This window comes from Panthera onca, chromosome A1 (genome assembly GCF_046562875.1).
Source record: "Panthera onca isolate mPanOnc1 chromosome A1, mPanOnc1 haplotype 2, whole genome shotgun sequence".
In the NCBI taxonomy this organism is placed as follows: domain Eukaryota; kingdom Metazoa; phylum Chordata; class Mammalia; order Carnivora; family Felidae; genus Panthera; species Panthera onca.
This window is the reverse complement of record NC_138339.1, coordinates 210,836,996-210,864,475: the sequence shown is the minus strand read 5'-3', so window position 1 is coordinate 210,864,475 and position 27,480 is coordinate 210,836,996. Positions and strand designations below refer to the sequence as shown.

General features: G+C 44.1%; 1 protein-coding gene across 1 annotated transcript; it reads left to right on the top strand.

Moving 5' to 3' along the window:
* The first annotated feature begins 237 nt into the window (after nt 1-237).
* OLFM4 (olfactomedin 4) lies at nt 238-22,086 on the top strand. Its single transcript, XM_060637044.3, has 5 exons — nt 238-458; nt 5,696-5,848; nt 12,091-12,303; nt 13,280-13,439; nt 20,023-22,086. Exons 1-5 carry the CDS (start codon nt 273-275, stop codon nt 20,823-20,825), a joined length of 1,515 nt encoding a protein of 504 aa, XP_060493027.2. The 5' UTR covers nt 238-272; the 3' UTR covers nt 20,826-22,086.
* Nucleotides 22,087-27,480: the final 5,394 nt, after the last annotated feature.

Below are 27,480 nucleotides of genomic sequence, written 5' to 3'. Positions count from 1 at the left end.
TTGGAAACCAGATATTGGGCTTGAAAATGTACATTTGAGTTAATATTTGGCAGGAGATATCTAGATCTAAGGGCAGCTGGCAGAGTGGGACTCAGCGACAAGGTGTGAAGGTGACTCAGGTTCCTGGGTGTCCTGACCCTCCTGGGGTGGTCACATGCTCCCTGGCAGCTTCCTCTTTTCCTACAAACTGGACGTGGGGAAATCCCCACTGGGCACTATAAGAAGCCCCTGGGCTCTGTGTAGAAACCAGTGGCTCCATCTAAGAGCACAAAATGAGGACAGGCCTCCTCTGCCCCCTGGCCCTTCTGTTCCTCCTTGGCCAGACCACAGGGAATTTGGAGCCCCTGGTCCCTGGCCCAAGTTCCAGCTCTTTCCTTGACTCTGTGTTCGTCTCCAACTTCATCTCTGGCCTCAGCTCCAATGACAGCTTCACTCCCAGCCCTGGCTCCGAGTCTCAGGTGAGAAGGCCCCACGGCCTGAGAGCTGTGTTAATTCCCTTCCTCTCACTTTTTGGGGACCTGAATATAATTTCATGGATGGCTAGACCTGAGCACTCTAAAAGATTTACGACTCCCTTTGTTAACTGTAGGCGCCCTGGAAATGAATTAAAACCTGGGTAAAATAATTAAATTGTTAGCAAGAGAGACGACATCTTGGTTCTTCTGCCGGGAGCTTTAGGGAAAGAACTGAAGGTTTAAAGAGGTTCTCAAACCTGGCTACACTTGGAATTGGGGGTGGGCAGGGGTGGGAGGGGTACACCAAAAATAGAGATGTCCGGATCCTGTTCCAGATGAGAACTCTTAGGGAAGGGGCCCTGCCAGGAGTAGCTCCAGAAAAGTCGGTCTGGTTTGCTGCCCATTGGGAACCCTGAGGATGATGAAGAATCGCCCTGAGGGAGTGGGAGCCTCTTTGCTCCAGCTGGAGCCCTGAGGATTTCTTTGAGCCTAGTTTGTAAAGGAGATGGATGGCCGAAGCAGGGGAGGTCTTTAGGAAAGTGCTCTTACACACAGATATGTCCCCAGAAGAGTATTAACTGTCTTCCATTTTCCTTATAGGGAATCATAAGAGCCATTTCCGAAAACAACAACAGCAGTAGCAATAAACAGGCCAAACAAAATCAGCAACAACAACAAAACCAAAGCCTGTGCTAGGAAGGGACTGTCCCAGCTAGGCTATATCCCTAGACCGTACCCCGAGCCTAGTTCTTTGGGAGATGAGTCCTCTTCGTATCTCCTTCGAGGAGAGGGGAAGAGGCACCAAGGGATGAGACATTAGGGGGCAGGAAGCATTTCCTTCTTCCAACTCTGCCTGCATCTGCTCTGGGCCTTTCTGTAGGAGCCCTGCTCTGGAAAACCCAGGCTTGCCTTGGGGTGGAGGAGTCTTAACTCCCCCAAAGCCTGCCCCTCTGCACTCCTATGATCTTTATTCACAGGTCAGGTCGCTGCTCACGTGATCATGTCTGAATGGGAGGGCCATTGGGATAAGGAGAGGAAAAGGCTTTTTTATTGTTTCCATTTTGACATCAGAACCGTGTAGATGAAAATTTGTCGATCAACAAATGGTTCGGATGAAGGCTCACATAGAAACTGCCGCAACAATGTTTGTTGAGCACCTGATAAATGCCAGGACTTGGTTAAGTACATAATATATATTATCTTATTTAACTCTCAGAGACAGGTAAAATTAATGGTCCCATTTTAGAGATGTGGAAACCGACGCTTAGAGAGGTGCCGTCGTTGGCTTAAAGTCACTAAGCCAGCAAATGATAGAACTCAAACTTAGTCTGCCTATCCTCTTCAGCATCTCAGTCTAGGCAGCTTTCTCTGTTCGAGGGGAGTATAGATGCAAGTTGCTAATTTTTAGGAGAAGCGTGGTTTGGGAATCGTGAATATGCGTGAACATTCTTTGCAGCCAGAAATCAGATGCATCATTTTATTCCACGATACTAAATAATTTCTGGGGACAATTAGAACTGGTTAACACTAATGTCCTCACCAATCAGAAAGCAGCATTTGGGTAAGATGAGCTAAAATGACAGAAAATAAAATATAGGTCAAGAAACGGAGAACTCCAATATGCCTGTTGTTTGGCAAAAAGACAAATATTTAAAAGTAGATAAGGAATGGTAGTTAAATTGTGCTTAGAGGTTTTAATTTCCTTCCCAGTTCACTTATCTCCCTCTGGTGAGTCAGTATCACTACCCCAACTTCTTTTTTTATGGCAGACAAGGTGTCACTTCTACTATAAACCCAATTTTCTAGGGCTGCCTGTCAGCTTGATGAGCTCTTTGGAAAGTGGTGGAAAACCCCTTTATAACTGTCATTGAGCAAGTTCCAAACGTATCATTTTCTGTACTTTGAAAATGTTGAGTACCATTATTTTATGCCTTGAATCTTTACAGGCACTTAGGCTTGGCTGCTAATTAGAGCCAATTGCAACCTTAAGTCACAAATGTGAGTCACACCTTCAGCTCTCGCGCTCAGAGCACTTCACATGCCTCAGATGTCCCCCTCCAAAGAAGGGGCCGCTTGCAGGGTCCTCATTTCACAGACAAGAAAAGGCTCCATGCTTTGTTCACACGGTAACTGGCAGAGTCAGAACCAGGAGTCATGTTCTTCTGTCAGGAGGCTAAGGGGTTTGGGCTTGTTGGAAAAAAGGACACTAAGGTTCCCTAATGACAATGGGGCTGATTCACTGGGCGGGAATTGGGTCTTATTTGTCTCCCTGACACCACAGCCTGGCAAGTTGTAGACACCAATAAATGTGAATTGAACACACGCTGAGTGAGAACCCATCAGTGCGGGGTGTCTTGTAAGGTACAGAGGGTCCTATTTGTCCTCCACAGGGGGACTGCATACCCTCTCAGAGGCCAGGGGACAAGCACACGCCTGGGTCTCCCATTCTTCATGCTACACTCACACCGAGTTTAAGCAGTCACTGCAGATGGAGTGAGACCCATCACCATTAGCTTCATTGTCTTTGAATGTGAGGAGCAGAAATATCTCTAATGGGAGACACTGATCAAACTTATGGACCATTTTGATGTCAGCTGAGCACGCGGGGCTGATGATAAGCAGGACGGCAGCTAGGGAGTCCACAGTGCTGGGACAGAGACGTTCAATAGAAGACAGTGGAATGGCTGTCAGCAGGGCTCATAATTATTTGCCTGCCTTTCAGGTGAACTTCAGGACTAAAAGTTGTTAGCGAGTTGATTGTCTAGAGACTGCTTGATGATCTCCACTATTTTCTGATTTGACAGAGCTTTCCAGAGGAGTCTAAGCCTGGTTCAACCCTGTCCTGTGCAGCTAATTAACCTCCCCTTTTCAAAATGCAGTGCGACTGCTAGGAATTTATCCAAGGGATACAGGAGTACTGATGCATAGGGGCACCTGTACCCCAATGTTTATAGCGGCACTCTCAACAATAGCCAAATTATGGAAAGAGCCTAAATGTCCATCAACTGATGAATGGATAAAGAAATTGTGGTTTATATACACAATGGAATACTACGTGGCAATGAGAAAAAATGAAATATGGCCTTTTGTAGCAACATGGATGGAACTGGAGAGTGTGATGCTAAGTGAAATAAGCCATACAGAGAAAGACAGATACCATATGGTTTCACTCTTATGTGGATCCTGAGAAACATAACAGAAACCCATGGGGGAGGGGAAGGAAAAAAAAAAAAAAAAGAGGTTAGAGTGGGAGAGAGCCAAAGCATAAGAGACTGTTAAAAACTGAGAACAAACTGAGGGTTGATGGAGGGTGGGAGGGAGGGCAGGGTGGGTGATGGGTATTGAGGAGGGCACCTTTTGGGATGAGCACTGGGTGTTGTATGGAAACCAATTTGACAGTAAATTTCATATATTAAAAAATAAAAAAAAAAAAAACAAAAAAAAAAAAAACAAAATGCAGTGCGAGACATTTTGGGGGGTAGACAGTTGTAATAATAAGCTATTTTTTTTTCAAAAGTTCATGATACATTGGTCCTCCTGCAAAAGCCTTGGCGTGCTTGAGCCAGACGTTTTCTATCTTCAGTGGGAGTGATAAAGCAAGTTCCATTCTGGTGTAGCTCGTCCAGTCCTTCTTCATCCCTGGCAAAGACCCTTACCTTAATCCCCTCCCAGCCCCAATGTTTAGCATAAACCTGCTTGTCTCTCCTCCTTACTCCCCAATTCCTGCAGGTGTGGGATGTGATTGGCAAAGAAAATTGAGGCCAGTGTCAAGAATTTACCTGATATGCATATATATATATGTATATATATGTATATGTATATGTATATATATGTATATGTATATGTATGTATATATGTGTGTATATATATATATATATATATATATATATATATGTGCATGCGTGTGTGTGTGTGTTTGTGTGTGTGTTTGCTTATCTTAAAGAAGATTAGGTTAAATTGACAAGCAATTTAGTTGCAAAAGCCTGAATTACTTGGTCCAGAGGTCACTGACAGAACACATCTTGACTGTAGAAGCATCTAGGTCCGGCTTGTTCGGGGATCATGGAGGCTGGTAGATACTAAATGCACAGAGCGCATCACCTCGCTGCAGCCAGCTGACCTCCTAAACGTTGAGAGGTGTGGCCTGCGTCTCTTCAAATTCTGCAAACCAGTGCTCTCTCCTCGGTCATTTCAGAGAGACACTTAGGTCTAATGTTCCACAGGTGAGCTTTGGGCTAGCCATCAGATGAGATCATTGTCAAGCACAGCCAGTCCACTGCCAAGAGTTACTCTGGAAGGCAATAGTTGTAATAAAAAAAAAAAATGTTAATTGTGCTGGGATCCCCTTGGGGAAGTTCGAGGGGGACAAAAGAAAAACAGGATCTTTCAAACCTGTCATTTTAAAATATGCAGCGGCACCAAAGTGTGAGCCTGAATATCTTAAAGAAACATCAAATATTTTAAAATGACTTTTCTGCAAGTGGTAAGCCGGAAAACTTAAACATTTTTTTTGCACAAAACCTTCAGACTCCTACATTGTTCAGTCTTTTAAACATGGCTGTTTTTTTCCCCACTCTAAAGAATGTTAATTATGCAATTTTGCAGGTGGAGAGAGGATGTGAATTTGCATTGTATATTTTCCCCCGTAACTCCTATGCGTGAGGTTTTTCTCTTTCCCTTGGAAGGCATTGGGTTGTGATTGGAGATAACGGTGAGGAAGAGAAAATGAGTACGTGGAAGGAAAGGGAAAGTGACATTTACTGATCGCCTACTGCGTGCCAGGGACTTGGTTTACATTACTTGGTGACTCATGGGGACAACCCTGTGAAGTGGGTTATCTCTGTTTGGCAGATGAGGAAATTGAGACTCATAGAGGGTTCACGTCCAGAAAGTGGGAGAATTGGAATTCAGGATGCTCATCACCTCCTTCTTTCCCTCACCTTACTTAGGAATGGTAACAATTACCTTGAAACCTACTCAAGAAAGGAGAATCTTCCTTTAGGTGTAGGTGCCTGACCCTGGTGTAGCCTGACTGGTGGAGATGTGGCTACACACGGAGTGTAATCACTGCCTGAGAAACATGAGCTCTTAGCTCGTGTCTTTGATGCTATTCATTTACGTATTGGACTCTACTTGCTTGCCTCTGAGCCCTCTTTTGAGAGGCCAATTTCTGGCACTCCAGTTACCCAAAAGCTCACTTCCCAGCTTCGTACTGATGTTGAACTTATTTTTATTTACAGTCGCTTTCCAATTTCACTGGCTTCGAGGATGACCACGGGACCTGCCACTGCTCCGTGACCCTCCCAGACACCACCTTTCCCGTGCAGAGAGTGGAACGCTTGGAATTCACAGCTCATGTTCTCTCCCAGAAGTTCGAGAAAGAACTTTCTAAAGTAAGTATTGCTTTTCCTTCTCTTACAATAACTTCTTGATAAGAGCAACCCAACCAACAAAACAGAACACTTTTTATTCAGGACTTTATCTGCAGGCTTCTTCGGTTGTGCCAAAGCCAGCATGTTTGCATCCTATGGAGGAGTTAGCCTTTATTTCACGGCACACCTATGGAGTTCTTTATAGCGGGAAAAATGAGGGCACGTGGAAGAAAATGGGCTGGAGATTATGCACGCCACGGATAAACTCACTTCAATATTGTATGCGTGCAGTTGGAAAGAAGCCTTGAGCTCTCCCTGCAAAATGCAACCTTGCAATTTGCATTTGGTTTTGGTTTTGTTGTTTCTTCCTGTTGATCCTCCTCGTCTTCCCTCCAGCTTTGCCTTCTCTGTCCTCTCCTCTGTTCTCTCTTCCTTCACTTTCACTTTTTCTTCCTATTTCTGCCCATTCTCCCTTCCCTTGTCCACCCTTCTAATCTTTCTCTCCCTTTCCTTCCTGATTTGTGTTTCTGTTTTTTGTTTTGTCTTCTCTTACCTTTGGAAAGTCCCGCCTCCTTCTCTTCCTCCTCCTTCCCCTCCCCACTCCTCCACTCTTGGAAGCTTCTCCTCTTCTCCTCCTTCCTTTCTCCCTCCTTTCCTTGCTCTTCCTCTTGTTTTTTCTTTCCAATTTACGCTCTTCCCTCCCTCCCACTCTCTGTCTCTCCCTCTGGCTCTGTCTCTGCCTCTCTGTCTCTGTCTCTCTTATTCTCTCCCTCGTGTGTTATTCTCTGTTGTCTCAGCAGGAGCATTACATTAAGCCTGTCCCACATTAGACCAAACCTGAAGAATTTGAATCAATTCTGGTAGGTCACACAGCCTTGGTAAAAACCCTGACTCCAACCCCCTGATTAGGGCTTTTTTTCTAGCCAGAGGAAGTTATCCCACCGGGTGTGCCTTTCTCTGAGCCGGTGGGGCAATGTGACCTGGCATTCCAGTTTTGACCCCTTCTTCGTTTTTTGGCCAAGTTAAAAATCAATTAGAAAAGCTCCCATTTTCTGCACAGGTGAAGTCCAAGCTAGGCTATAATCACATTATGCATTATTTAATACAACGCCATTAATTTACAAGGAGCTCTGGCTTTACTGCAGGATTCAAAATAAGTTTTCCTGAGAAATTTAAACTTAGCTGCCTCAGCACCCAGCACAGTTATCCTTTAAGACAAAAATGATGATGAGGCTGAGACCCTGCTTTCTTCCCGAACTGGTAGATAAATATTCTACGTTTCAATGGATGTCCAGGAAAATGTATTTGACTACTCTAGGAACCTAGCTTCTTAAGAAATAAAATGTCCTTGAATTAATCAGCAGAAAAGGCACGGCACTAAATTATAAATTCCAACCATTAATATTCATAGCCTTATTCCAGCATAATCAAGTACAGATAAGAAGTTATGCATAAAAACATAACAAGTGGAGGAAAATCCTAAGTAAAGATCTTTTCAGTTAGAGTCATTTGCTTTGAAATAGTGGAAGCTACTGATTTGCATGTCTTCTTTGCTGGCAGGAGTGTGAAGGGCAGTTTGAAACCCCACACTGATCCAGGGGAGGTGTGCAGCTCGCCAGGGCTGAGAGTATGGGACGTTTAATTCTGATCCTGTGAGGGGGAAGATGGCATCTGCCTTGCTAATAGTTGGCAGGGAGGAAGGGAGGAGTAGGTGGGAAAACTTTTAGTTCCCCAAATGTCAGTAGCTGGTCCTAAAGAAATCTGTGATTGAGGCCTGAGACAGGTATTGACCTGCTGGCTGAGATTTGCATCAGAAATTCTGTGCGACATCGATAATAACAACAATAATAACAGCTTCCTTTTCTGTTTCAATAAATTTTATTTATTTATTTAGAGAGAGACAGCATGCAAGTGAGCAAGGGGGTTGGGAGAGAGAGAGAGAGAGAAGTGGGGCTCGAACTCACGAACTGTGAGATCATGACCTGAGCCAAAGTCAGAGGCTTAATGACTAAGCCACACAGGCACCCTTGTTTCTGCTTTTTAAAATGCTTTCAGTCCTGTTCTCCTCTCAAGCAGCTCTTTAAGGCCGATAGGCCAGCGCTCTTCCCATGTTAGGGAGGGAAACATGGGGGTCCATAAAGGTCAAGAGCCATAAATGTGGAGGTCATTCCTCTCTTGGCCGAGTGAGCCAAGTCAGGAATTTGGGTCTCCGACATCATCCCAGTCCCTTTTCTCTCTGCCATGCTGTTATCAACCTCAAAGAAGAGATGTAGAAGGACAGTAATGCCTTCAATCCAAAGCTATCTCTTCTGCTGAGGGCTTTTGAATTTTCAGGTGAATTATTATAGCCGTCCCTAAGTTGCCTTGGAAATCACCATTCATCTGGAGGCCTGGAGGGAACGCCCGATTGGACAGGCCCGCAGAAGAGGGTTTTGACTGCCTTACATTGATTCATTATCTGTCAGTACACAGGAAAGACAGGGAGCTGCCTCTGCATGAGCTGCTGAAAGCATTTTATACTTTTCTGTTGTTTATGGTATGTCTTCTTGTGACTATACTCAGGAGCGGACGACAAAAAGACAGCTCAGGGTTTTCTTTGTCCAGGGGGCTGTGGCGTTTGGGGCGAGTTATTTCATACGACACACGTTTGCCAATGGATCCTCATGCATGAGAAGGTCAAGGTAGTCTGGGAGACATTTAGGCAACTTATAAACAAAGAACATTGATGGAACAACGTGTCGTGCACTGAAAGAGAATAAATTAAAAAGTGAGATTGAAGAAAAAACCCCTGAAAGCACTGTTTCTCTAATAATTGCTGTAACTTGTAGACATCCAGTAAGTGAAGCACTTAGTATGCATTTTCCCTAGTCTTTGCAGAAACCTGGTAAGCTTGCTACCATTACCCCCAGTTTATAGGAGCAACTAAGGCTTAGAGAAATTAAGTGATTTGCCTACTAAGTACTGAAGTCAGCTTTGAGTTTAGGTGGACCTGGCTCCAAAGGATTTCCCATGTCTTCATGGTCAGTTCAAGCTCAACTCCTCTTGTTGTTAAAGACATATTAAAATAACAGTATGTTGCAAAGTACATTTATCTGTTTCTGATAATCTGGCCGTAATTATGATCAGAGGTTTTGAGGCAGGAACATGAGCCAGACTGATTCCTTAGCTTAATAGCCAGCTGTGCTGCATCCGTATGTATTATGGGACCATGTCTACCATGCAGAACAACAATGAACACCCCAAAACAACCCCCCCCAGACAAATGTTGATTCTTAGAGCCCATCCGTGATATAATATATATATAAGAAACAAAATGGAAGCTCTGTTAGATTGGTGATTTGAAGGCAAGCATAGATGAGTCTTTTAAAGCTCAAACTGCTAGTGATGAGGAGCTCGTAATAAAGATGTTGGCACAGGGGGGTGTCCTCTTAGGGCTAGACCCTTATTATTTTATTTTTATTTTTATTAGAGAGAGAGAGAGCTGGGGAGAGGGGCAGAGGGAGAGAGAGAGAGAGAGAAAGGGAAAGAAAGAAGGAGAGAGAGAGAGAGAGAGAGAGAGAGAGAGAGAGAGAGAATCCCAAGCAGGCTCCATACTCAGTGTGGAGCCCAACATGGGGCTCAAACTCACGAACCGATAGATCACGACCTGAGCCAAAATCAAGAATGGGACACTCAACCGACTGAGCGACTCGGGTGCCCTGTGGCTAGGCCCGTATTCTTGCTCTACATCTCTGGTGCAAGTTGCACTGTGGCTTCTGACCTTGCACTTCTAGGGAGAGCTAGATGTTCTGGGAATTGCCCACAGCAGCTCAACACTAGAGATCTGTGCATGTAAAGAGTTTACATGAGCAATCTACTTAAGTCAGTAGAGTCCTCAAATTCCCTCCTGCCTTCTAATAACTCTATGGGCGATTCTAGTTTTCCTGAACATCATCGAGCTTTCCTTTAAATGTCAGCTGAAAAGAACCTTGAGTTTTTTCCCGAAACAGATCTTTAGGGACTCTTCATTTTGTGGCTGAACGAGGGCAGGCATGCCACACATCCTCATAGGTAGCAAACTCCAGGTTATGCCTTGGTTTTCAGTGAGAATCTGGGAGAGCCATATTTTATTTAGCAGCGATGACAGTTGGATCACTCATTTTTGTAGAACAACAGCTGCGATGTGCCACCAACATGTTCCAGGAAAACAGAGGGTGTTTCATTTGTTCCAAGAGCTGGCAAGACCAAATGCCAACAAGAATATTCATTCTGCAAACTTTCATTTCTGCGATGGATTGGCACTTTATTATTATTGTTATTATTATTATTATTCTTTTTACAGGCAAGTTTTTATGCTTGATTTTTGCAGAAATTAAAACCTGGCTACCTTATATTTGTGTTTATACTTTTGAGGGAGACTCGTTAGGTTTTCTGTTTTTTTCCAACTTCCTTAACCACCAAAATGTCACCAGCCTTGTCAGCCTCTGACGATGGCGCATCTGATGGCAGTGAGCATCAGTTGCCTGAGGAGATACACCAGCAGTGCCGAGGGCTGCATTTTCAACTTTCATTAAAATCCTCTTTGCCTGGAGCCCTAGCCCTTTAGGTCTGTGGCCTATGAGTCTGCTCTAATTTGCACAGTGGGGTTAAGTGGAAGGACGAAAATGACAGAAGTTAAGACTGCCTTTAGTATTGGGAGGATTACAGGCCAACATCTGGCTCTGAATTCATCCAGGCACCGTGGATCAGCTCCTTGACATTAGCACAGTTTGGGGAAAAGTATCACTTATGTTCGAATTTTTAGAAAGAGTGTAAAGCCAGCAACTTTTAATGAGCAGGTCCTTAAAAAGGCCATGGCATTTCTTTCAGAGATCAGATACAAAAAGAACCACCAAATGTGTTTGTTGAAATACCCATTTGGAGCTTCCAATTATACACTAAACCACCAAGGGAATTTTTGGAAGTATTTTAACTTAATGATCAGACATTCAAATATATGCAACAAATGCGTAAAGGTCTGATTGCAATAATCAGTTCTTGGAATAAATGTGGGTGCACTTAATGAAATGTGCACTTTATAGTCACATACACACTCACATATTGTGTAGTAAAGTTGGGTCTTTATGGCACTCTGTAAAAGGTAGAGGGGCTCAAAACTCAATGCATATGGCCACCAGAGAAGGAATTCTACTCAGTGCACTTCTCTCTCTTCTAGAAAATACTTAGATTTAGAGCGGTGTTTCTAAATGGAGGGAGGGTGGTGGTGATGGTGATTTTGCCCCCAGGGAACATTAGCAATGGCTGGGACATATTTTGTTGTCACAGCTGAATGGTCTGTGGCTGTTATTGGTGTTTAGAGGCCAGGAATCCTGGTACACATCCTATAATACACAAGAAAGCCCCCCCCCCCCCCCAACAAGAAAGAATGATCTAGCCTAAAATATCAATAGTGCTGAGGTTGGGAAACCCTGGTTTAGATCCAGTATGTGCATTGAGGGGAGGAGGGAGGGCAAGGGAGTCTGGTTCAAACCAGTTTAGTTTGGAGACCTAATATCTTCAAACATTAAAATGGAAATTAAAATATACTTGTGAATGATGACTCTGAAGCAAAATTATTTTTAGTCTAGGCAAGCACAAAATCCACCCCACCAATTGTAATAATGTTTTTTTTTTTTCGTTTGCATTTAGATAGATTAAAGAAAAACTAGTTAAATTTTTAGTACGTGTGCTGCGGAAGCGAGCACTAGTTAAATATATTTTTGATCCTTTTTTTTTTAATGTTTATTTATTTCTGAGACAGAGAGAGACAGAGCATGAGTAGGGGAGGGGCAGAAAGAGAGGGAGACACAGAATCAGAAGCAGGCTCCAGGCTCTGAGCTGTCAGCACAAAGCCTGACGCGGGGTTCGAACTCACGGACCGCGAGATCATGACCCAGGCTGAAGTCGGACGCTTAACTGACTGAGCCACCCAGGCGCCCCTCTTTTCTTTCTTTCTTTTTTTTTTTTTTAAGTAGGCTTCACACCCAGCATGGAGCCCAGCACGGGGCTTGAACTCAGGACAGTGAGATCAAGACCCGAGCTGAACTCAAGAGTGAGACGTTTAATCAACTGAGCCACCCAGGCACCCTGATATTTTTGATCCATTTCTTTACCAAAAAAGAAAGAAAGAAAGAAAGAAAAAAAAAGATTGACAGCAAACAAATAGTCCCCAAGGGCTTGGTAGTGGAGGAAGACTGTATAGTATTACTTTGGGAATTGACTTAAGCTTTTTGATTCCCTTTCAGGTAAGGGAGTATGTCCAATTAATCAGTGTGTATGAAAAGAAGCTTTCAAACCTAACTGTCCGAGTAGAGATCATGGAAAAGGACACCATTTCTTATACTGAACTGGACTTTGAGCTGATCAAGATAGAAGTGAAGGAGATGGAGAAACTGATCATACAGCTGAAGGATAATTTTGTTGGAAGCACGACAATTGTTGACCAGCTGGAAGTGGAGGTAAGTCATGAGCTCACTTCTGAGAGGCTTAATAATAAATTAAGAAGTGGGCAGGTGTTGGGACCAGGCTATGGATCTCTCTTCTGACTTTTAATTCTGCACTCTCTCATGACCACCTGGCATGTCCTGTGTTCTGCTTTTGGGGGGTGTCTGAATAGTGAGTGGAACACAATGGGAACGTGTTCATTGAGGAGCAGGTGTCATCCAGTGGGCCTGCCCCAGACCCAGGTGGCCTTTCAATGTCTCTAGAAAGGTGATGATATAAATCTGAACAACTCCATGGCCAAGTTAGATGGAGTGCCTTCTCTGTTCTGGATTTATCCTTGTGGGACTAGAAAGCCACAGTTTACCGGATTTTGGAATTGCTAGGTCTGTTTCTCCTTTTGAATGATCATGTGATCCTTGATTCCTCTTGGAACACTTCTCCACATACTGGCAACCCTCTTTAAAGGAATTTCATGCGATTATGTTTTAGTGAAGCCTTTTAAGCTCTATGGATAAAGACCATCACATTAATGTTATGGTTGGGTAATTTATCTCAACGAGAATTTACTAGCATGGACATGATGTGGGCTGTAATGGAGAAGTCTAGTTACATATCTCAGATAAGTTTTCTCTGGCCCTCGCCATTCGTTAGAAACTTAATTATAATACAACATGAGTAAACATGAGTTTATAGGGGAAGGTTATTAGAAATGAACTTTAATGGACCTTTGTGGATGCTTAGACTGAGCCTGTGCTCTATTATTAAATCTGTTAAAATCTTTGCCATTTTCTTCTTGTCACACACATCTGCCTGAGATCTGACAGGCGTTCACGCTAAACCATAAAATGTATTCTTCCAAATGAAACCATTCCAAAGAATCTCGGGTGTACTCTCTAGCAATGTTTCACTAAGTGACAAATTCAGCCCTGGAATGTTTATGAAAGAAATTGCACAATAATATAAAGTCACTCTGCATTTTTATTTCCTTAGATAAGGAATATGAGTCTCCTGGTAGAGCAGCTCGAGACGCTAGACAAAAACAACGTCCTTGCCATTCGCCGGGAAATCCTGGCGCTGAAGAACAGGCTGAAGGAATGTGAAGCCTCTAAAGGTGAAAATGTTACTGTCTCCCCACCGCCTCCTGCCCCTGGTAAGCCTGCCATGTTGTCACCACCTGAGCCAGCCCGGTTAAGGGCTGAGAGTGGGGCGGGGAAGGGATTTGGGATTGCAGAGTTGAAGCGGGGATGGGATTTTTGCAGGGCTGAGGGGGAGGGTAATGGACGGGGGGGGGGGGGGGGGGTTCTGGTGAAAGCCTCTGGAATCTGCAAGGCGTCGGTGCTGTCCCGCGGATGGCAAGGGCTGATTGGCTCATGTATCCGATGAGCTGGGTTATGCCTTGACTCTTCCTTTTCTCTTGCTTTCTTTCCATCCCTGCTTCCACACCTGTATTTTTCCTTTACGCTTTCCTGAAATGCACCTGCTGTTTTTTCGCGTGTCCGAGGATTCAGGGAGGATTTAACGGTCCACCTGTACAGTACTTGTGGGTGTGGCCTGCCATCCTGCCTAGAGTGTGAGTTCCCGGAGGGCAGGGATGGCCTCATACTCTCTAAATAATCCTTGGGGCTAGGTATAGCATAGAGGTGGGTGCTCCATAATACCTCCATGAATGGAGGTAGTGGAGTGTAGAGGTCAGGAGTATGGCTTTGGGACGCCAAAGACCTGAGCTTCCCAGCTATGTGGCCACAGCAAAAGATCCTTAATCTCCCCCTCGATAAAATGGGAGAATACTACTTACCTGTGAGCAGGTTAATGAAACAAGTCTTGGGAAGCACTGTGTTCTATGATGGACACTTATATGCTGAAATTTGTTATTATTATTAACGATGATAATTGAAGTGAAAACCTGGCTGTGAACGAAAGCAGTCCTTGTGTGCTTCAGCCCATCCCTTCAGGTGAACTAAAGCCCTCCTCTGTCGCCCTGTGCAGCCCTGTCACAGGGAAGCCCTCCCTGCGGGTCATAAGCATCTCAGCCTGAAAAGGGCCTGTACCTTCTCATCAAATCATACAGCTCTTGTTACTTTCATTAATTTCTGTTTCCACAGACTGTTTCCTCTTAGGCTGTGTGTTTTTGGATCCTTGTCAATGTAACTGGCTTCTTTAAGGCTTTAATTAGATACTGCCATAGTTATAAGCCTCTTGGTGGTGTTCAGGAGACTCTCTTCCCTCCCTCTGCTGTTGGCAACCTGTCATAGTATGACATACAGAGGAAGTTCAGGACAAAGGCCATGCCTTGTCCTCTGGAACACACTGAGGTTAAATTTAGTCTGGGATCAGCAGTGTCAATGTGCATTGAAAATGTGAGCTCTTTCTGCTGGGCCACGCAGAGCTCCTTGAGGACAGTGTCAAAGCAATGACAAGCCCTGATAACACGTGAACAAGGTTTTCTTTCTTTCTTTCTTCCTCCCTCCTTTCTCTCTTCCTCCCTCTATTCCTTCCTTCCTTCCTTCCTTCCTTCCTTCCTTCCTTCCTTCCTTCTTTGGAGTGAGGACATTTTAGAACTGGAAGGGACATTTAGGGCCATCTAGCTCAGGTCCATCATGTCTCAGAGGAGGGAACTTAGGTGGTGAGGGTGCTGCTTTTCCTGAGGCCACACGGGTGGTTAGTGGCAGGGCTGAGGCCGAAATGCAAGGCCCCTCACTCCCTGGGTATCTCAGGACCTAGAGCGTCCGTGGCAATAACCCAAGAATGGCAGTGGGAGAGAAAGCACACTTCTTAGTATATCTAGAGAGGAAAACAAGCGAGCCTGTTGGATTATTTTTGTTAGAAGTTTTTTTCGAGAACTTTCCCCTAGGTCCTCACACTTAGACTTTTGTGAGTCATCCCAGCCCAGCTGTGTTGTTTAAGCAAATTGGACCCAGATTTCCTCTCACTTTCCCACAACCTTGGCTGTACCTGGATCCCGGCCAAGCCACTTGGCCCTCCTCCAGCTTTGTTCATATTATATTTATGATGTTTATATTAAACTGACTTTTTGTCATGTTTTTAAATCAATTTCTTTTACTTGCTCTCTTTCTGTTTGGATTGGTTGATAATGCAGAATTGGAAACTCCCCAGGCACCACAAAGTTGTCAGCCTGTGGAGACTTTAATTAAAGTTACTCACAATTATGGGACTTTAAAATCTGGCCTGTCTGCTTTTTTCACTGCAGAGTTGCACAGAACAAAAGACTGCACGCAAGTCTCAGCTATAAAGGAATTCCATGCTCTCGGGGCTCCTCTCTCCCAGTTGCAGGTTGCTGTCTGTGGTCAGCTTGATCTTAGAATCAGTACATGTAGTGAGGGTTCAATAAAATGCACTTTGTATTTGGTTTATGCCGCAAATGGTATCCTTTTCTGCTTCATTTCATAGAACCTTCTAATCTAAAATAATTGCCCTTCTGCTCATTAACTTTTTTTCCTGAGAACAACTGACTCTCTCTCTCTCTCTCTCTCTCTCTCTCTCTCTCTCTGATCTCCCCCTGAATCTAGATGACTGGAGATAGGCAAAATGTACGTACACGCCCAGGGGTCGATTGCAGTTGTGCTTGGAGATGATGTCAGGTTCTGTGCTGACACACAGTAGGTGCTCAGTAAATGGCTGATGAAAGATAGTGACCTGCCAAAATCCCAAGCCTTAGGAAAAGCAGAGTGTTGGGGAGAATGTATCCAATAATTTAGTCTTCATCATTTTGTGATTATGATCAGGTTAACTGCCTAATTCCCACAGGTGAATTATATTCTCCTCTTTGCTCAAAGTGCAGTTGTCTAGGTAGGAGATTGCATTGATAGATCCAAGATTAAGTTTCCCCTGCAGATAGTCATTGACTTAAGAAAAATGCTACTAAGCATGAGACTTTAAAAAAGCCAACTTAGGGAGTGCCTGGGTGGCTCATTCGGTTAAGCGTCTGACTCTTGATTTTGGCTCAGGTCATGATCACATGGTTTATGAGATAAAGCCCCGAATCAGGCTCTGTGCTGATAGTGCAGAGCCTGCTTAGGATTCTCTCTCTCTCTCTCTCTCTCTCTCTCTCTCTCTGTCCCTGCCCCACTCATGCTCTTTCTCTTTCTCTCTCTCAAAATAAATAAAAAGCATTTAAAAATTCTTTAAAAGATAAAAAAGCCAAGTTAGGGTGTGTTAAAGTCTTATCATGTGGCTTCCCAGGGTATTTTCAGAACACCATGACAAGATCTAATGAATTGCATGATGAGATTGCCAACCAAGGCGACACTTGTGTGGAGGGTTCCCTTGCTTTATGTTCTGCTGAGTGAATACCAGGCTTTTTGTAAAACATATGTAGCAGGGTAGAGTGCTAGTTGTTTTATTAATAAGGTAAGCTGGGTTTGGGGGCTTTGATCAGTCTTTCATTCTTTTATTCCACGAACATAATTTGGTGCCACTGCATGGCTGGTCCTGTTCTGGGAGCTAGGGTTCCCAGGATGGATACAGGAACCTCCAGAAACCACTATGTAGGAAGGGAGACAGTCGTGTGAACTTTCAGCTATATATAATGTGATGTGATTATAATGCTGATAGTTACCATTTGTTGAGTTGCATGTACATACCTTCTCTTTCTTCTTAACAGTTCTACAGAGTAGGTATTATTATTATTATTTTTTAATACAAGGAAACTGAAGCTCAGAAGCTTACACAGCCAGTAAGTACTGGAGTCAGGATTTGAACTGGAATCTGTCTGCCAATAGCTTCACCTGTACCAGGCTGCCTTCCATAGATGCTCTGATAGAGAGGTGCACCTGTGATTCCCGCAGTAACAAGAACGTTTCAACCAGTCACCAGCCTGATTAACACCGATGTATCTTTACTTCCTTGCCTGTAGAATAGCTAAAAGTGTACTTTTACTCTTAGTTCTGCGGTGTGTTCTTGTCCACTAGGAAGATGTGAAGCGATGCATTGGTCTTTCACATTCTTGGATTATGGTTGGGCAATGGGTGGTTGTGCCAGGGGTGGAAGCTTGGGACGGCCGAGAAGGCTAAGACCTTGAAATGAAGGAAGGGGCGGGGAAGGGATATGAGATGAGGTAAGGGGGGGTTGGGGGAAGCTTGGCACAGATTGGGGGGAGGAGGGGTGGAGGCTCCGGCTGGGCAAAAAGGAGCAGCGGGCACCAGGATGGCTGTCAGTTTCAGTATCGTTTCCAGGCCAGCTTGCTGCCGGGAGTCGAGGAAGCCCGCCATAGCCTTTTCTCTGGCCTGTCACTGCTGTAGCCACATCTGTAGTATTGGCAACAGTGCCCAGTTCTCCTCCCTGTTTCTGCTTCCTTTGACCAGAGCCAGGCCCAAAGGACATTGAGGATGAGAGAGGGGTAACAAAAAAGGGTAGGAGAGTGTTTAGGAATGGCTGGGAAGTGAGAAAAAGAGATGTAGGCTTCATACAGTTCTGGTATTTACACCAGGTACAATGTTTAATTTCCTGGTCGACTTGTAAAATGATAAGCCATTATCATTAGTAGTCGTAGTAGAAGTAGTAATTTTGAAGAGCAGTTTATTTGGATTCCTTTATATCTAAGGATTTCCACATCCAAGACAGAACAGTTTATTACCTTTAACCCCGTGATAATGCTTGAATAAGACTATACATCGTAAGTTTTCCTTACGTATCTTGTTACTGTCGGTTCGGGATATTTTCTTTCCAGGAAAGCAAGATTCGATTAAGCAAACAATTCCTAAGTCTTCCAACCTGCAAGAAAAACATGACTTTCTTACATTTCCTTAGAGTGAAATGTAGTTAAATAAGTAAGTTCTCGGGAAGGTATTTTAACTAGCAAATCCGGTTTGTAGCATATGGAAATTCAAACAGTTTTTGTTATCATTAAACTGAACACACCATTAACTTTATTTTAATAATTCATGCATTGTTTCATAAACAAAAGCAAACAAGCATTCATCTGAGAGATCACTTTTAGGAGAAGAAATAATAATTTATAATTTTATTTATTATTTCTTTGGTGGAGAACAGTCTCTTGGCTGAACACACGTTGCTTTTTTATTTATGAAATGGTGCATGCATTATTAAAATAAACCAGCGCCTGTGTTCTGCTTAATGATATGCAAAATTATTTGAGGTTGGGTACAGAATGGTCTCATTTCTCTACCTGTTGTATGGTTGGCTGGCTTTCCCACCAACTGCGGATTTATGAGAGCATTTAAGGAGCACGTATTTAATTCTGGGACCAAAAAGCCCCAGCAGATTGGAAGAATAAAAGCAGGGTTTCTAGTAATGGTTTCACCTCTGAGCAGTCCTTGAGTGAGGAGGGGGAGAAGGGGGGGGACATTTAGCAAGGAAAGGAATAGGTCTTTCCATGTCGGTCAGAGGCACAGACTTACAGACAAAGCTTTGCTCTCACTTAACCAACGTCCTACCCCCACCCCCGCCCCGATAAATCAGGTAATTCTTTGGAGCTCTGCTTTTGGCTGTAGCTCACTTCATGTGCTCTCCATGGCTCCCTGATTCCCTCTAAGCATTCAAAGCCAGAGCAAGTGATTCAGGTTCTGTTCCTTCTTCCCTCACCTGCTCAGCTCCAGGCAGTAGGATGAGGGAAAATGACCTCAAATGTACTTGAAGTGGAATTTTCTTTGTCATCCAATAAACAATGTTACCCATTTTTAAAGAGATATTTACTAAGATCCCTCAAAATGTGTGTTCAACTCTGGATAGTTATTATAAAGACTCTGGAGGAGTTTTATGTTATTTTTGTAGCTCATAAATGATTTGGGTTGGCAGGCATTTCAGAGTGTGACGTGTAGGGCCAGTTGTCCAGCCTGGGTTGTTCACTGCTGGTACAGGGAAGGTAGAGTCAGTGGACCGGTGAGCCTGGTCCCACTTGATTGTACACATTGTGACGACAGTGTCAGATTGAGAAAGGTGAAGGACTTGCTGTCATTCTATGACCCAGTAGAATATGTGGTATAAACAGCAAGACCTACTTTACAACTGCAGCAAGGTGGTCACCAAGTGATCTACGTAATAGGCTTATGCTTTGGGCACACATCAGACCCTATTGCCCTAAAATCACTTCCATGGCTTCTCAAGGCGGAAATCCCACCATTAGAGGACTATCTTTTTGTATCTTTAAAATACCATATTTAAAACTTCGTCTTCTGAGATTGGCTTGGGGCAGCAATGGTACCTGGCATGAATATGCACTTGGGGTTCCAGGGAGGGGTAGAAAGGTGAAGGGCATGGACACTTGTCCAGGACAGTCTTCTCCTTCGTCACAGTTGTCCCTGATCCTGGCAAATAGCACCTTGTGGCTTTATGGAAAAAGGGTAGGATCTGGGATGACCTTGCTCTTTTTGATTTCTCTAGAAGAAAAATGAAATAAAAAAAAAGATTGCAAAATGCTTTCTGGTAGAAGAAAATCTGTCAAATCCACCAAGTCCTCCTTTCCTCTTTCTAGGCCCTCAAACCTTTTCAATATGGCTCTTGGCAGTTCTAGCATCCCCATCTCTGGAATGAAAGCCCATTAAATAGGAGGTGGTTTTCTCTAGAGCTGACAGGAGGCTTGCATTGAGACTGACACCAAAAGAAGGTCTTGATCCTTCTCCATCAGAACCACGGTCGTCGCCGAACCTTGACAAGAAAAGTATTTATGGGTTCCTTGGTTCTTAGGACATTAAACCATTTGTATCTCGTCATTCATTTTTCTCTAAGGATGCCCTTGTATGTTCTTGTTTGTACAGGGAGCTGTGGCCATGGTGGTGTGGTGAATATCAGCAAGCCGACCATCGTTCAGCTCAACTGGAGAGGGTTTTCCTTTAAGTATGGTGCCTGGGGTCGGGATTACTCTCCCCAGCAACCAAATGGAGGGCTGTATTGGGTGGCACCTCTGAATACAGATGGGAGATATCTGGAATATTACAGGCTCTACAATACCCTGGATGATTTGCTATTGTATATAAATGCCCGAGAATATCGGATTACCTATGGCCAAGGCAGTGGTACAGCGGTTTATAACAACTACATGTATGTCAACATGTACACTAGCCGGAATATTGCCAAAATTAACCTGAATGACAGCAGGGTTGAAGTGACTCAAACTCTCCCTGATGCTGCCTATAATAACCGCTTTTCGTATGCTAATGTCGATTGGCAAGATATTGACTTGGCTGTGGATGAGAATGGGTTGTGGGTGATTTATGCAACCGAAGCCAGCACTGGTAACATGGTGATTAGCAAACTCAATGACACCACACTCACGGTGCTAGACACTTGGTATACGAGACAGTATAAACCATCGGTTTCTAACGCCTTCATGGTGTGCGGGGTTCTGTATGCCACCCGCACTCTGAACACCAGAGAGGAAGAGATTTTCTACTACTATGACACAAACACAGGGAGAGAGGGCAGTCTAAACGTTGTAATGCCTAAGATGCGGGAGAGAGTTCAGAGCATTAACTACCACCCTTTTGACCAGAAACTTTTCGTCTATAATGATGGTTACCTTCTCAATTATGATCTGATCTTTAACAAGGAACCCAAGTAAGTTGTGGAAGGATGAGAGAGAAATAAAACGTTCCTTGAAAAAAAATGGTCTTTTTCACTTATTTAGCTATCCGCGGGGGGGATTTGGAAGTGAGTTTGCTTAGTAGTGATACTTGGGAGCATAGTTCTATCGCACTGAAGACTTAGGATATTTGCCCTGATTTGGTAAGTTCTTTTGGAAGCCGTCTGCCTCCAAAGAATGCATTTCCCTAGTGAAAATAAGGTCCTTGCAGGGTAGATGGGATTGTGGGGGTCTAGGGACATTATAGGTTCAAGGAAGGTGTCAGTGAGACAGCTCCGGAAATCAAGGAATTAAAGAGAACCCTATGGCTTTTGGGGATTCTTTGTAAGGATGGGTGTCAATGACCAGCTCTCCTCCATGTAGCCAGGTTAATTCATCCATGCCTGAAAGAAACCTGATATCAATTAGGCAGATTAATACTTGAAACTCCTTGAGGGATCAAGTCTCCATCTTTGGTTTTTCTTACTAGCATCTGGACAGTGTTTTATATGTAGCAGATTAGTAAACTTAGCATGCTTGTATTATATCTGTGAGATGCTCAGAGTTTTCTAGAGAGAGGCTCTTTTATGCACTAAATTGTACCCTGTAAATCAGTCCCAGATGGACCTGCAGGTGGGGGATTTGATTTTTCTTTTATCCCTTTTGTCCACCTCTAGAAGAGTCAGTAGAACCCTCCTACCTCATAACTCCATTCCAAAGGCGCGCAGAAGACTAGAACCAGATTTACCAACCAGTTCCCTCCTCCCATTTCCTACTTCCTGCTTTTTATGAGAATTAACCAGTTTTTTTATGGAATGGGTAGAAGAAAAACAAAATTACACTTTTTGTCTCATCATGAAATTACACTTACATGACTCTAGGACCGTAAGAACAGATGGCAGTGATAAAATAATAGCGTATCTGGTTACATGACAAAGCCCTTGGAGCATATGTGACATTTGTATTAAGTCATATCAATTGTTTCATGCAAGGGTTGTCTTTGTTTGAGCCTAAAAGTTGTAAGAAAATAAATTTTTTTTTGAGGAAGACATATTTTTAAAAAACCATTGAAAATATCTAGTAAATCAGTGCAGTTTGAAAACCTAGCAGGTGTATGTGCTTCTGTGCTTTTGGATGGCTTTCTCTTCCGGTCTTGGTCTGTTTCCCCTTGATGTTCATGAGTCCCAGTCTATAGGACTGGCTCTTTAAATGCTATAACCGTCCCCTTTTAATAAATGATTAAAGTGTGTTTTGATATAAATGTTGTCTTTTGGTTTTTTTTTAACTCTTTTATTTTTATTATAAAAAGCCTCTTAATAGGATGGTCTCCACCTTGCTGTGAGGTACAGTGTGGCTACCTCCCAAACACCGATGCCCAGGAAATCATACACCTAACAGCAGATAACATCAAGACTTTTAGAAAGAGTCCAAAGTCAGGCTGGCTCTTTAGTTTTCATTTCCCTTTAAAATCCATTCTTTCTGGCAGCTTTTGTTGTAGGAGACTGCACTCTTTTCTTTGGGGATATGACCTTATGTACTTATTAATTTGCATGACTGATCTGATTATTTCCAACGTTAGACTATATTTGTGTGGCTTATGTTCCTTTTCCAACCGAGCTGTTAAAATGGGTCAGAAGCCTCCAGATCTTCCCTAAACAGAAGGTCTTGGCCAGAAAGCAAAGAGACTAAGTGGCCATATTGGAGAGAGAAATACCTTTACCAAAGACAATGTATAGGGGGACAGGTGACCTAGAGCTGGAAGGGAAGACAGACCTGGCTAGTGTAGTTAGTCCTACTGAAATGCTCATTTTTAATACATGCCATACTTTTTTTTTTTTTTTTAGGCAGGTGGTAGCTATGATATTTAGTATTTTTAGCAGTGTTATTCTGTATTTTTCAGGCTGAGCATAGAGACAGGTATGGCCTTCAAAATGCAACAAGATGTGAAGATAAAGACCAGTATGTCATGTGAGATATAAGTTAAAAAACAGTGATGCTACCTTAATCTGGCCAGCGGGCAATTTTCCAGATGAATGTTCTACCACATTCATAGTATGATCTCTGAAGATCTGGAAAAGAAGGCAGGAAGCCAAAGTAACCCTAGCAGTCAGCTTCTTATTTAAATGGGTACAGAAGCATTTGCCTGACATTTCCCTTCAGAACCTTCTTCCACTGGATGTGGTGTATCAGGGGTGTATGCAGGGGCTGCCTGCTGGAAATTTCCCTACTGGGAAGGCTGAACAACTAATTGAAGGATTGAGATGCTGGAGTTTATTGCAATGCAGTTGCACAGTGGAAACTTTAGCTCAGGATTCATCAGCTAATGCCCTTTGGGGGGGTGGGGGTGGTGGGAATTGGATGTATATATTTTAAATCAGCTTTATTGAGATGTAATTTACATGAGGTAAAATATATCAATTTTTTTAAGTTTATTTATTTATTTTGAGAGAGAGAGAGCACAAGTCGGGGCGGAACAGAGAGAGAGGGAGAGAGAGAGAGAATCCCAAGCAGATTCCACACTGTCAGCACAGAGCCCGACATGGGGCTCAAACTCACGAACCATGAAATCATGACCTGAGCAGGAATCAAGAGTCAGACACTTAACCGACTGAGCCACCCAGGTGTCCCAAATCTGCCAACTTTAAGTGTGCAGTTAAATGCCAGTTGTATAAAGGCTACCACAATTAGGATGCATAACATTTCCATCACCTCCCAAAAGTGTTCTTGTGCCCTTTCGGAGTCAGACCCCACCCTCATCTCCTGGTGCCTGCCAACCACTGATCTCTTTTCTCTCTCTGGAATCATATAATATGTAGCCTTTTGAGTCTGGCTTCTTTAGGCTGAAAAAGAGAAGTTGTGGACTGGAATTACCCCCAGGGGTTAACAGCATTGCTCTCAAGGTTCCCTACATTTTTATTATCTGGGGGAGATCTCTGGTGACCTCCTTCCTTGTGCCTGTTCCCCCCTGGCCTGGAATTGCCGTGGGAAGGACCTAGCTCTAGGTGTCGATCAAACCTACCTACCTGGCAGCATGCCCCAAACCTGAAACTTCCTTTGTCCCCAGCCTTAGTCAACATTTGGTCCCCGATCTCTACCCCTGAGCCGCAAGCATGTCTACCCAGATGAGTTCTGATCTTAATTAAAGATGCCCGTAGCTGAGAGCACAGGATTTGGAGTCAAACAAAACCAGATGTGACTTTTGGTTCTGCTGCTCACAAGTGGTATGGCTTTGGGACAGTGTCCTTAATTTTTTGGAGACTCAGTATCATTCTCTATATAATGGAATAAAACCACCTACCTCAGGGTCCTGTTGGGTGAATTAAATGATATCAGGTATGGAAAGTGTTTAGTACAGTTTTCAGCGCATGCTCTACCCTCAACAAAGAGTTATTACCTTCGTTTCTCATTCTGAATTTTAGGTTCAGTGTGGTTATTGGGTTGACAAGATACACAGCTCCTTGGGGTCAGAAGTTACATCTTCTCCTCTACAAGACTTGTTGTGAGTAGGAACTCTTCAAGCAGGTGCCATTTTGTTGTGAAAGAGTTCCAAAGGCACCCTCTCTTCGTCCTCAACTCCGAGACTTCCCCTCAGAGCCGATGTTTATTGTGTTCTGACGTCAAAACACAGACTGGCACCAGCAGCAGGAGCGGAGGCCCCTTTCCCTTTCTTTTGAGCCCCTGAAAGCCTAAATGAAGGCTCGTTTTTATCAGGGGTGGGACCAAAATAGATGCATGCGTTCTGCTACTTGCTTTGCTGTAGTCAACAAGGACATCATCTTCTCAGAACAGGGATGGGTATTTATTTTGAACTCTACTTTTAGTCCAATTTATTTCTCTTTTAGGGTGTGTTTTCATTGCCAGCCTGAAGAACATCCTTTCCGTCTCTTCTTGATTCGTGAGCCACTGAGAAGGAAATGGCAGTGGATGGACCGACAGTGACTATAGGGCTGCCTTCATGACGACGTAGGCAGGTTCTGGGCCTGAGCCCTCGGTCATCTCAAACAGATGTCACACCATGAGGGATGATTAGCCTGTGCTCCAGAACGTTCCGAAACAATGAAAAGGGTGAATTGTGACACATCAGAAAATAAAAGGCAGGCACGTTTGTAAGGCACGCTCCCAGCCAGTGGGACAGACCAGCTGGCCTGGCTCATCGACGAGAGATGCTATTTGAGTTGTCAGTTCAGTTGCCAGGCCTCACATCTGTAGCTTGGGATGCGCCCACTTGTCTCTGAGATCTGCATCTGCTCCTGGAGTTCATTCAAAGGGAATGGCTCTTGGAATCAAGGTCCGCTGTGGAAAAGGATGGCCTTTTCTGTCCAGCAGGGAGGCTTCTCCTTGGGGGCCATCTCTGGGCCTGGGACCTGGAAGGATGGTTTCCTGGGCCCTGGCCCCTCTGGGGAATATTAAAGAAAGACCCATGGTGTGTTTGGGGGCTTCTATGTGGTTTGTCCGGAGCTCAGTGTTTGTGGCAGGCAGAGAAGGATAAGGATGGAATGATACCGTGGGCCAGGGTTTATATAACATCAAAGGAACTTCATTCCTGAGGCTTCACTCAGGAAATTTAAACTGACTCCAAATCTCTCTTTTTAGGCAGATTCTTGCAGCTCACGTGTTCTTTTTGGTTGTGGCCTATAATGTTTTTATGTATTGTTAGTGGTTTATTTTGACTTTCTTTCACCTTGGTAGCTGATATCAGTCCGTTCAGGGCAGAAGCAGAGACAGAAATGTCTTTTAACTGGGGTGCCGCTAACTGCCATATTAAATCTCATAGCCTTAGAGACTTAGTTCCATAGCAGTAGCCGGTGTTTTCTCCCTTATTCAGTGACCGCTACTTTCACCATTTTGTTCTTGGTCATTGTGTCTATAACATCTTCGTCATCTCTAACACCTCCTTCCCCCAGCCACCCACAAAGACTGGTTGTGGTTTTATCCGGTGCCATGATGACGGACAAGAGCTTCTCTTCCAAACAGTGATACAGGGACCCAGGCTCATTCTCTTCCCTCCTGCAGCTCCCCCGCTTCCACACGTAGCTTTCAAGGTCACTGTGCTTGTCTGCATCCCACAAGCAGAGGGGAGAGAAGCACGGAAGCTTTGAAGTATTGGCCATTTAGCTCAGATCTGAAAGTGGTGTCCAACTGTGATGGATTGGGATGGGTCCCAGTCCATTAACATAGGGTCACACCTAATTCTTAAGGAAGGCTTGGAGACACACAGGTTAGTTGGGTGCACAGGAGAAAAGAAAATGGGTTGGTGAACACTCAGCCAGTCTGCCTCACCACTCTAGGTATTGCCAGAAGGATTTAACATAGAGAAGCAAGTGCTTACAAATCCCCGGAAAGGCTGGAGGCAGGAGAACTAGAGGCTGCCATTTAACATTCGGCTTTGAGGTCACACTTTTTGCCAACTGCTACTACGTCTGGTGTCATCCTTGTACCCTCCAAAGTGGTACCAGCCATCGGCACGCGGAGCCCCTTTGCTGCCAACCCTCACCTCTGCTGGTACCCACTTAACCACTGGCACACTTGCAAAGCCTTCCACCTTCCAAAGCTGCTGTAAGTGGATCTTGTTCACTGAACCTGCACGGACCCAGAAATGTAGCCATACCAGAGACTGGGAGATGTGGTTTCAATCTTCCTTTGCTGGGATACAGGGAAGATGATACAAGTTGGAATTGATACCAGAGCCAATAGACTGTGGCACAGCAACCTTATTCGGTGACCACTGCTTTTCACCATTCCTGCCGTTCCCATTTTGTCTCTGGTCACTGCTTTCTTTTTTTTTAGCTTGTCCTTCATCTCCTGGTCATTCATCACTGTTTTCTTTTTAATGCTCACTCCCAGTGGTGGCTTTGCCTGATGCTGCCATAATGGGAGAGTTTCTCCTCTGACAGCGGTCAATCTGAATGAACTTTCAAAGGGAAGCTGGCTTTTGCAACTGTATAGTTCCTCTGTCAGACTCCATCAGAGATATTGGAATGGTACCGACATCAAAGGTAAATCCATCCTAGGGATCCAGTAGTGTCCTAGGAGGGGCTCCTATTTCTATTGGTGGAACCATCTAGGAAGTTCTAGAACTTGGGCTGTACCCTGTTTCACATTCTCCCCTTGGATGATATTTCCCTCCGCTGACTTAGAGGGTCCTTGACTGACAGGCTGACTTTTGGAGGTGACGCTTTACCCAGAACTCCTGAGGTGACAGTGCAGATAGGGACACCCCTCCCCCACCCCGAGGGCCTTTCACCAGGCTCTGATCTGCTCCTGAAGAGAATCATGGTAAGGACAGTAGCATGGTGTTGCTTTCCAATGAAAACATAGCTTGTCACTTTTCTCAGAGCCATCCTGGGCGGGGCTGCACCACAAGGAGTTCCACAGCCCCCCTGAGACCATCTGCTGCTTGCTGGAGTCCGGGTGGCAGATTTTCTAGAAGGATGTCAGAAGTCAATGAGTAAAGGCAGAACTGCCCTGGAGAGGAGGAATTCTGGCAGCATAAGCTCAGGGAATTCGTTTGGGAAAGAAAGTTTATAATAACAGTGTTCTAGTTACTGCTGAATAAAACATTCACAGAGCTTTTGTTCTCCCAGCAGAAAAATAGAATACCCTGGTGGCAATAGAATGGTTGTTCTGTTTAAATGTTGTTTTTAATAAAAATCAG